General features: G+C 42.0%; 1 protein-coding gene across 1 annotated transcript; it reads right to left on the bottom strand.

The window, feature by feature from the left end:
- Positions 1-820: 820 nt before the first annotated feature.
- On the bottom strand, positions 821-10037 carry LOC141104610 (uncharacterized). The gene is made up of 7 exons (XM_073594245.1): positions 9899-10037; positions 5394-5526; positions 4873-5058; positions 4583-4786; positions 4215-4451; positions 4007-4130; positions 821-1578 (listed from the first exon to the last, which is right to left on the bottom strand). Exons 2-7 carry the CDS (start codon positions 5463-5465, stop codon positions 821-823), a joined length of 1581 nt encoding a protein of 526 aa, XP_073450346.1. The 5' UTR covers positions 5466-5526; positions 9899-10037.
- Between the last annotated feature and the right edge of the window lie 1429 nt (positions 10038-11466).

Below are 11466 nucleotides of genomic sequence, written 5' to 3'. Positions count from 1 at the left end.
TTTTCTTTGGGGTGAAGACTCTGGTGGACCTTATGTTCATATTTCTTAGTGAATGATCTGTCACACTAGGAACATGGAAAAGGCTCTTCTCCAGTGTGAAGACTCTGGTGGACCCCAAGTTCTGATTTCATAGTGAATGATCTGTCACACTAGGAATATGAATAGGTCTTTTCTCTGGTGTAAAATATAAAGTGGACCTCAAGTTCTGCTTTCGTAATAAATTATTTGTCACACTAGGAATATGAATAGGGGATTTGTTGGGTGTAAAGTCTCTGGTGGACCTTAAGTTGTCTTTTTCGTTTGAATGAATTCCTGCACTCTCCAAAATGGCTTTTAACTGCTGTGAACACTTTGGTGCTTACTGACCTGTGATTTTGTAACAAACTACTCCTCACACTTGAAACAGTCATAGGGTTTTTCACCCTTGTGAATTTTTCGGTGCTCTGCAAGAAGTGACTTTTTGATGAAGACTCTCACACTCCAAGCATGCGAAGGTCTCACCGGTGTGAAGTCTCTGCTGTTGAACAAGGTAACTTTTGCACCTAAATGCTTTCCCGCACTCCGTGCAGGTATAAGGAGACTCACCTGTGTGAATTATCTGGTGTTTAACTAGATATTCTTTAGCTTTGAACTTTTTTCCGCACTCTGAACACGAAAACGGCTTCTCACCGTAGTGAAGTTTGAAAGAATTACCAGGGGCCCCTTTTTCTGTAAAACATTTCTCACATTAAGGACATGAAAAGGGCTTCTCACCGGTGTGAAATCTCAGGGGGTTCACAAGGTGCGATTTACTTGCAAAAAATTTCTCGCACTCTGAACATTAAAAGACCTTCTTGCTTCTATGTTTTCCACGGTGTTTATAAAGTTCTTGCCTTGATTCAAACATCAACTTGCACACTGAACATGAGAAGTCATTTATGTGAAGTTTCCGATGTTTTTCAAGGGAGAATTTCTGTTTGAAGTGTTTCCCACACTCTGTACAGCAAAATGGCCGTTCGTCTGTGTGGGTACGCTGGTGTTTAATGAGTACACCCCTCTGTGTGAAACCTTTCCCGCATTCTGTACAAATATGTTGCCTTTTACCTGTGTGATTTTGCAGGTGTACAGTGAGCGATGGTTTCCTTTTAAAACATTTCCCGCACTCTGAACACGAGAAAGGCTTCTCACCTGAGTGAACAGTAAGATGACTATTGAGATGTTTTTTCTGCTTGTAACCCTGTCCACATTCTGAGCAAGAAAATGGTTTCTCACCGGTGTGAACTCTAAGATGGTAGATGAGTTCTGCTTTTTCTGCATAAGATTTCCCACACTCTGAACATGTATAGGGGAGCAACCCGGTGTGCACGGCTTGATGCCGAATGAGATGTGACTTTCTTGTATAACATTTATCACATTCAGAACATCTAAATATCTTCTTGTCTCTGTGCTTTACAGTCGGTGATGTACCGGGAGACGATTCTTCGGAGTCAGAAGGATCTTCGGATCGACTGGGAAAACTTGGGCGTTTGAGGTCCTCTGAGCTACGATCAGAAGATAACCCAACTAGTCCTTCTGAAGTATTTTGATCTTTATATCTATCTGTTGGAAAGAAATGGTTATTATTATGACAATAAAAAATATAAAATATAGATAAAATATGAAAAGGTCTGGTGCTGTCAGTGACCCACATCCATCCCTATAAACATATACAACAAAACGGAATTTAGCCCTGGGACTTTAAATGAGGTGGACATTGATGACCACTTGATATAGAGTAAACATATTTTATAAATGTATTAAAAGGTAAACAGGGTAATCATCATACACAAAGTGCATTAAAAAATGCCAAACGGATTAGTAGTAACTACATGATATAATACATGCTTGAAAGTTAACTAGGATGATACATAGGCATCTTAGAACTCAACGCATTTTATGAGCTACCACTTACTTCTTCAGGAATGGATGCGCATAAAACATGTCTATAAAAAAATAGAATATCAATTTGAAAACATGCATCACGATAGCAAATAATGTATTGCAAATGATCGGGGACCCTGTGCTTACAAATCGGCTGAGCTGGAATGGCAAAGCGACATTCCTATCCGGTGGGGGGCGAAACATCTCTGGCCCAGGAGCTGAAGGAACGGAAAAACCTGCACCTGGGAACAGGTGGAGGGTGGGTATGGCATATATGAATTGAAAAGGTGTCCCTCAATGTCCATAATCACAGGTTCAAGCTGTAACATTATAATAGGAGTAGGGACGAGGCAGCATCAGACCATGTTGGGCAAAAAGGTGTCCTCCACCTGGGTTCAATACGACAATAAAACATAAGAGGTGAAGGTGTGTCACTGGCAACACCAGACCTTTTATTTTTTATTGTCGTATTGAACCCAGGTGGAGGACACCTTTTTGCCCAACATGGTCTGATGCTTCCTCAGCCCTACTCTTATTGCCTGGAGTTTGCATGTTCTCCCTGTGCCTGTTTGGGTTTCCTCTGGGTACTCCGGTTTCCTCCCACACTCCAAAGACATGCTGGTAGGTTAATTGGCTTCTGTCCAAAATTGGCCCTAGTATATTAATGTGAGTTGGGAACCTTGGATTGTGGGCTCCTTGAGGGTAGGGACCGATGTATGTGTGGAGTGCTGCGTTATATGGGTACCTTAAATAAATAATAATATAATAGATGAGCATCTTAATGAGACACAATATATAGGGACAGGGATAGGGACAATTGTAGACATGTACCCTCACTCAGGTTGAACTAGATGGACTGGTGTCTTTATTCAACCTTACTAACTATGTAACTATGTTGGGAACATGATGTTATATTGAGGAATGGAGCTGGACTTTTCATATGGTGTACAGATCTCCACCTCATTTGCTGGGAACATGACTTTATATTGAGGAATGGAGATGGACCCTTCATATGTTGTACAGTATCTCCTCCTCATTTGTTGGGAACATGGCGTTATATTGAGGAATAGAGATGAACCTTTCATATGGTGTACAGTATTTTCCCCTCATTTGTTGGGAACATGACATTATATTGAGGAAAGGAGATGGACCTTTTATATGGTGTACAGCAGTGGTAGGCAACCTCGGCCCTCCAGCTGTTTTGAAACTACAAGTCCCATGAGACATTGCAAGACCCTGACAATCACAGGCATGACTCCTAGAGGCAGAGGCATGATGGGATTTGTAGTTTCACCACAGCTGGAGGGCCGAGGTTGCTTACCCCGGTATACAGCATCCCCTCATTTGCTGGTAACATGACGTTATATTGAGGAATGGAGATGGACATTTCATATGGTGTACAATATCTCCTCCTCATTTGCTGGGCACATTAGGTGTTGGGGCCAGTACATTAATGACATTTTTATGGAGAGCAAATCAGAATTTCATTATCTTATTACTGTTGGGCATTCACTATGTTCTCTGGCATAGCATAGGTCCTACAATGTGGAATTGTGAAACATAAGGATCTAAAAACCATAATTTTATAATGGCGTTGTCACACAATATTTTCAAATCAAATTACCATATGTATGCATATTTGCCAAAGTTTAACAGAATGTAGTACCAATAGAATGATTTAAAACTAATCAAAATGGCCAGATTAAGTCCTGCTAGATCACATTAGGCTGGCCCCTTTTGCCAGTATAGTTATGTAAAACATTAAAAATAAGTGCCTATATGGTTTAGAATCCAACAATACACTGTCTCACCCTGTTCTGCACATGTTCAGCTACTCTCTCTTTTTCAGCACTGTGCCTAAAATCAGAACCACTAGAGACCAATTTGCTGACAGCCTAAAGATTTACTACTGTTTAGGGACTTTGGGCTTCAGAAAAATGGCAGCCTCCAGCAGGAGGAAACAGAACAATGCTGGAGGCACACGTTAATTTTGGTGGCATAGTTACTAATGTGGAATGCTAAAGAACATTTTTTTTTCAAGTTACTATGGGTAAAATTCCACTTTAATAATGGAACTCCTAATTGTCTGCCCACCATCTCCTCTTACCCAATAATGTTGACATTTGCTGATCCTCCATCTTGACATCCTTGTAGAGATCTTTGTGGCATTCTAAATACTCCCACTCCTCCATGGAGAAATAGACAGTGACATCCTGACACCTTATAGGAACCTGACACACACAATGATACAGTCACCATCTAGACACATCCCTTGTCTCTTACTGGACAATGACCCAGAATTCCGCACCGCTCACCTCTCCTGTCAGCAGCTCAATGATCTTCTTGGTGACTTCTAGAATCTTCTCAAAATTTCTCTTAGTTATCAGGCAGTGAGGTGGAGGTACTGTAAAGGAGGATGACTCATGGAGAAGGCTGCTGGGTCTCCATTGCTGTTTGTTGTACGTCTCAGATGTTCCAAAGTGAGTTGACCCATTGGGACAGCTGCTTGTTGTTATCTGTTCACCAGATACCAACTTCACCACTTCATAATTCTGCATAAAAAGAGACAGGAGAAATGATGACTGACAGTTTTCCCAGAATCCTCCTCACCTCTCTGGTTAGGTCTGCGTTTTATTAATAGAGGTAATAGTGATGTCTTGTGACCTCCCAGAATCCTTCTCACCTCTCCGGTCAGCAGGTAGATGATCTCCAGGGTGAGATTCAGCATTATATCACTGAGGAGAATCTTCCTCTTTTCTAGTTTCACATAATTCAGGATTTGGTGATTCTCCATCATGACGTCCTTGTAGAGATCCTTGTGTCCTTCTAAATACTCCCACTCCTCCATGGAGAAATAGACAGTGACATCCTGACACCTTATAGGAACCTGACACACACAATGATACAGTCACCATCCAGACACATCCCTTGTCTGTTACTGGATAATGTCCCAGAATTCCCAGCACCGCTCACCTCTCCTGTCAGCAACTTAATCATCTTCTTGGTGATTTCTAGAATCTTCTCAATTCGTTCAGGTCTCAGGATGTCCAGTGAAGACATAGTGATGGGTCTCCGGATCCGTCCCCATTCTTCTGACAAATGGGAAGAGGTTTTCGAAGTGTCCTGCTCACCAGATGTCTTCTTCACTATTGCACAATTCTGTTGGGCAAATGTTTCATAAATATCAATACAAATGGAATATTGGCTCCAACATTCTCAGAATCCCTCAGGTGTCCATCATGTGAATTTTTTATTGTAGTAACTATAGAATGAAAGGTCAGTTGACTTTTCTCAGCATCCTACAATTACAATACAGTCAGGCAGTATGGACCTCCCAGAATCCTCCTCAACTCTCCGGTCAGGTCTTTTTTATTAATAGAGATAAGAGTGATGTTATGTGACCTCCCAAAATCCTCCTCACCTCTCCAGCCAGGTCTGTGTTTTATTAATAGAGATAAGAGTGATGTCATGTGACCTCCCAGAATCCTCCTCACCTCTCCAGTCAGCAGTTGTATAATCTCCAGTGTGAGGTCTAATATCCTCTTGGTTGTGTGACTCTTGCCCATCCTCTGAAATGTCTACACAGAAGTCCTTCCACAAATGGTCTTGTTTTTCTCCTCTTTGTCCCTGAAGGCAACCAATCAGAACAATGGTGAGATTTACACAATACAAGGACATCATTATAAAGCATAGAAGTGTCAATAATTGGAAGTTTCCAGCAGACATCCTGGTAGAGACGTTGGAGGAGGAGCAGAAGTGGGAGGGTAGGATAAGAACACCAGACCAATACCAACCTCAAAAATAAATATCTCGCTTTTTTTTTATTTCAATTGACTTTCTATTACAAAAACAGTTCTAGAGACGTGGTGAAATGATCTCAGAAACAATCTCAAACGTCTTTGAATGGTTGTCTTCTTTTGCGATTATAAGTTGGTCAGTGCACTATAAGATTTTGTACTATAATGTTATGGGAAGTATAAGTATCTGCTGACAGGTCCAGTTCTCAGCATAGATTTTCTATAGCATACCAACATGTCATTCAAAATGCCAGAAAAACATATCACTAGGTTAGTGATATGGTTTTGTGAGCTTTGGAAATGAAACACAAGATGTCTCTGACAGACAACTAAACACACCCTGTCACATAGGAGACTATCATGAATGGTTGGGGCTCATGGACCCACCATGCAGTCTGCATGCTGGATGACATTGTGAGCAGACAGCGCACCCATGCAGGCTACAGCTCACATGGTACAGGGATGTTCTAGAGACAAGGATGTGGAAAAGCATGGAGTACTAGACCCACAGGAATGGCAGTATGGAGTATATTGCTGGCCTTTCAGGCAGGCAGAAGTATTAGTAAGTGACACTTACACCACTGGGGTGCTAGGCTCACAGGACTAGGAGTCTTGGGGTTATGTGGATTCCTCTAGTCTAGGAAGCACTGGGGTACACTAAGAATCTTCTCTGCCTGGAAACACTGGAGAAAACTGGGAATTTTCCCAAGGAAAAACGAAGGAACACTAGGAAACTTCTCTACTAGGTATCTTATCCACTGGGAAACAATCAGAATCCTCTCTACTAGAAAACACTGGGGGACACTAGGAATCGAATCCACTTGGAAACACTGGGTGGGGCACAAGGAATCTTCACTAGGAAACACTGGGGGGGGGGGGGGGGGGCAAGAGGAATCTTCTCCACTTGGAAGCACTGGAGGACACTAGGGATCTTCTCCACTAGAAAGCACTGGGGGGACACTAGAAATCTTCTCCATTAGGAAACACTTTGGGAGCACTAGGAATCTTCTCCACTTGGAAACACTGGGGGACACTGGGAATCCTCTCTACTGGGAATCACTATGAACCATTTACACTTGGAAGTACTGGGGACACTATGAACCATTTACACTTGGAAGTACTGGGGACACTATGTATTTTCTTGTATTTTCTGTATTTTCACTGGGAATCCTCTCTACTGGGAATCACTATGAACCATTTACACTTGGAAGTACTGGGGACACTATGAACCATTTACACTTGGAAGTACTGGGGACACTATGTATTTTCTTTATTAGGAAATACTGGGGGGGGGGGGGGGGGTTACACTAGGAATCTTCCCCATTTGGAAGCACTGGGAGACCCGTGGAATCTTCTACACTAGGTAGCACTGGGCAACACTAGGAATCTTCTCAGAAATTCAGGGTCACAGGGCGACCTCTGCATTAGGAACAACAGCTGTTGCAGAGACAGTGTGAGGGCATCTGACCAGCTTAAATAGAAATGCAGATGGACTGGCTGAGCTGGGATTAGGTGTGTAGCTAAATGAATCAACATCAGCTGAATAACAAATCTTGAACACAAATCATGTGGGATAACAGGTAACAGCAGAATTTTGCGAGTTACAGCTTTGAACTACATGCACCAGCATGCCTACTGGTCTTGGAAAATAGAGGTAACAGACCAGCAGCAAAGCTGCAAATCTGTAACTTGCCCTAATTGATACATGAAAAAGTTCCTGCAATTTCAACCAACTTTCCATCAATTTCCATTTTCTATATACTGTATGCTGTGAAAAGATCCACTATGTCAGTGGAGGGTGGTCTTGTTTTGTGATTGGAAGTTACTTGGAAATGGCGGAAATTGACAAAAATCTGATTGTAGATCCGGCTCAGTCCATGGCATATAAAGCCAGAAAAAAGCCCAGAGAAAAAGTGGAGTCAAAATGTTCATAACTAGTGGTAGATAATCACATTTAACTTGACTTGTTCTGTAATGATGAAGACATGTGCAACTTATCCAAGGCATTTCTTCACTTCTTCAGTTGAAGCTACGAAATGTCTTCAACATTACAGAACCAGAAGTCAAGTTGAATTTGACTAACTACTACTATATATACACCATGACCTGGATAAATGAGACCCACCATAGACATAATGTTCATATCTTGTAGATGTTGGTCACCTTCAATGGGACTTACTCTGTACGCTTCCAAGCTTCTTCCAACTACTGAAGAAGTGGTCTGTACGAGCTATGAAATGTCTACAACATTACAGAACAGGTCTGGTTGAGCATGGAACTACTGCTGGATATACCATAACATGGATAAATGAGAAATTAAACTGAAGACATTTCATAGCTTGTTCAATCAACTTCTTCACTTTTTTGGAGTGGCTTGGAGAAGTTAAGAAGCATCTTCAATATTACACAACAAGTTAAGTTAAATGTGACTAACTAGTACTAGATATACCATGACCTGGGTAAATGAAAATTAAAACTAAAGATGTTAGGTAGCTTGTTCAAGCGACTCCTTCACTTTTTGAGTGGCTTGGAGAAGCGACAAAGAATCTACAACATTACAGAACATGTCTGGTTGAGCATGCCTAACTACAACTAGATAAACAATGACCAGGTTAAATGAGAATACAAATTTAAAGATGTTTTGTAGCTTGTCCAACCCATTACTTCACTTTTTCAGTGGCTTGAAGAAGTTATGAAGCGTCTTCAACATTACAGAATAAGTCCAGTTGAATATGACTAACTACTGCTAGGTACTGTATACTATGGCCTGGATAAATGAGAACTTCCACAAACAGAGTCAAAATGTTTGTTGTGATGCTCTGCAGAGAGACTTTCCAGTCTATTGCCTTAGTGAGTTGGGGGGGGGGTGACATTTAGAAGATATGGCAACACAACGCACTGAATGGTGATTCCATACCTCCCAACTTTTGAACTTCAGAATGAGGGACACTGAAGGAGTGAAAAAACCTGCAGACATGACACAGGAGATGGTCAGAGACTGCAGACATGATACAGGAGATCAGACATGATACAAGAGATGATCAGAAACTGCAGACATGATACTGGAGATGGTCCAAGACTGCAGACATGATACAAGAGATGGTCAGAGACTGCAGACATGATGCAAGAGATGGTCAGAGACTGCAGACATGATACAGGAGAGGGTAAGAGACTGCAGACATGATGCAGGAGAGGGTCAGAGACTGCAGACATGATACAGGAGATGGTCAGAGACTGCAGACATGATACAGGAGATGATCAGAGACTGCAGACATGATACAGGAGATGATCAGAGACTGCAGACATGATACATGGGGGGGGGGGGTGACATTTAGAAGATATGGCAACACCGCACTGTATGGTGGTCACATACCTCAAAACTTTTGAACTTCAGAATGAGGGACACCGGAGAAGTGAAAAAACCTGCAGACATGACACAGGAGATGGTCAGAGACTGCAGACACAATACAGGAGATGGTAAGAGACTGCAGACATGATACAGGAGATGGTCAGAGACTGCAGACATGATACAGGAGATCAGACATGATACAAGAGATGATCAGAAACTGCAGACATGATACCGGAGATGGTCCAAGACTGCAGACATGATACAGGAGATGATCAGAGACGGCAGTCATGATACAAGAGATGGTCCAAGACTGCAGACATGATACAGGAGATGATCAGAGACGGCAGACATGATACAGGAGATGATCAGAGACTGCAGACATGATACAAGAGATGGTCAGAGACTGAAGAAATGGTACAGGAGATGGTCAGAGCCTATGACCATGCTACAGTGGTTGTTGGAGACTGGGGGCATGATTCAGCAGTCAATCATAGACTGGAGACATAGTACATGACATATTACAGATAAGCGTCTGCAGGGGACCAATGGGCCACACAAAAAGTGCCCCAGGCACTAAGCACTGCATTGTACATTTGGAGGGAAGTGCACATGCTTTTTCCAAAACCCCAAGAGCTAGCTCTCTTCTCCAGCTCTGGCAACACTGTCAGGATGCTGGCTATGAGAAATAAAATACAATCTATTGCTGGAGATTGGCCCTTGCATGTCCCCAGTCTTCACACAGCAACAATTCTACCACCTGGCAAATTGGTAACACAACCTGAAAGCCAACTCTTCAGCACTCTCCTAAAATGTATCCCTTGCTGTGATAACGTGCCAGCAGTGCAAGGGTTACCTGCATTTTAATGTATCCAATCTTCTGCTATCTTCTGCTATCAGATGGCTTTCAGGAAGATTGGGGGACCTCCTTTGTGTACAGGAAAACATCACAGCAGGAGGAGGAGGGGCGGGTTCAGTGCACCGGTGTTCTGACAGATTCCACGACCCATCAGATTTGGTAACGGAAGTGACGTTACCAACAAAAAATGCTTACTGTACATGTGCAATGCATTCCAGCCTGGCCGCTATGCGTTTCAATAGGTTTTCTATACTGATAAAAAAAGTATCACGGACAGTACACAATTTTCTCTATACTTATAAAACACGAAGGCGACAGCGGACATCTTGTTACACCCAGGGAAGTCTTGAATTTCACAGTAATTTTAGCAGTAAAGTCAGCTTATATAGTGAAATACACTATATCGATGCAACAGAGTGAGGGTGTCGAAAAATGTAGTTGGCGCCTTATTAGTATCAGTTTGGCAATGAGCAGTGCGGGGTGTACCAAGATGGCCGTTGCCACTTTCTGACTGCAGCCTTGCAGCTGGTTTTCAAATTTAGCATGAAAACAGATAAAAAGAAACAAAATGCTGTACTCCATTATATAAGCTGACTACTGATAAAACAAGAGTGAAATTGAAGATGTGCCTGGGTGCAAGAAGACCTGGGTGTAACAAGAAGACCTCTGCAGCCTTCGTGTGTTCTGTCAGAATAGAAAACCTATTGGAATGCATAGCAGCCATGTTGGAACGCATTGCGCATGCGCAGTAAGCAAATTTTAATGGTATTGTCATTTCCGTTACCGAATCTGACGGCACATCAGTGTTCTGTCAAAATATCCAATTCGTCGGGATCTCCAATGACATCACGTTACTGTAAAGCATCAGTAATTGGAGATTTGGACGAGTTGCTGTTTGGACACCACACCGGCAGCGTATACACTCCGGTACACTAAGAGCTGTCTGTTTTGACAGATCAACGGCTAAGGATGAAAAAATTGTCGCCGCCTTGGAGGAGGCCATGTTGTTGGTTAGTATCGGGCGGGCTAACAATGTCCGCTCATAATATTGTTACTGGAGTGTATATGCCGCTGGAGTTATGTCAAAACAGCAACTAGTCCAAATCTCCAATTAGTGTTGCTTTACAGTAACTGGAAGTGATGTGATTGGAGATCTCGATGAGTTGGCTATTTTTTCCATCTCTTTATTAATTTTCAATATATCAAATGCATAAAAAACCTTCTACCCCCCGCAACCTCTCTCATCCCCCCTCTACTCCCTCTCATCTCCCCTTTCTCCCTGTCTATCCCCTTCCACACTTTCCACTTGTTTGCGAATCCTTCCATTTCCTCTTCTCCGCTATATCTTTCTTATATCTTAAATATTCCAGGTTATATATATATATATATATATATATATATATATATATATATATATATATATATATATATATATATATATATATATATATATATATATATATATATTGTTTATTTTTTTTACACCACCTTCCACTCGTGGGACTTTCCACTTCTTGCCACTATCGGGGAATTAGGCTTTTGGCTGCGTTCGTCAGACGGGGTAC

This window comes from Aquarana catesbeiana, linkage group LG08 (genome assembly GCF_042186555.1).
Source record: "Aquarana catesbeiana isolate 2022-GZ linkage group LG08, ASM4218655v1, whole genome shotgun sequence".
NCBI classification, from domain to species: domain Eukaryota; kingdom Metazoa; phylum Chordata; class Amphibia; order Anura; family Ranidae; genus Aquarana; species Aquarana catesbeiana.
Note: the sequence above shows the minus strand (reverse complement) of the source record. Positions and strands in the feature narration are given on the sequence as shown.

Coding starts and splice junctions, on each gene's coding strand:
- LOC141104610 (XM_073594245.1), bottom strand. CDS start 5,465: ATGGGCAAGAGTCACACAACCAAGAGGATATTAGACCTCACACTGGAG. Junction 4,787..4,872: donor TTAAGTTGCTGACAGGAGAG/GTGAGCGGTGCT, acceptor TGTGTGTGTCAG/GTTCCTATAAGGTGTCAGGA. Junction 4,131..4,214: donor TTGAGCTGCTGACAGGAGAG/GTGAGCGGTGCG, acceptor TGTGTGTGTCAG/GTTCCTATAAGGTGTCAGGA.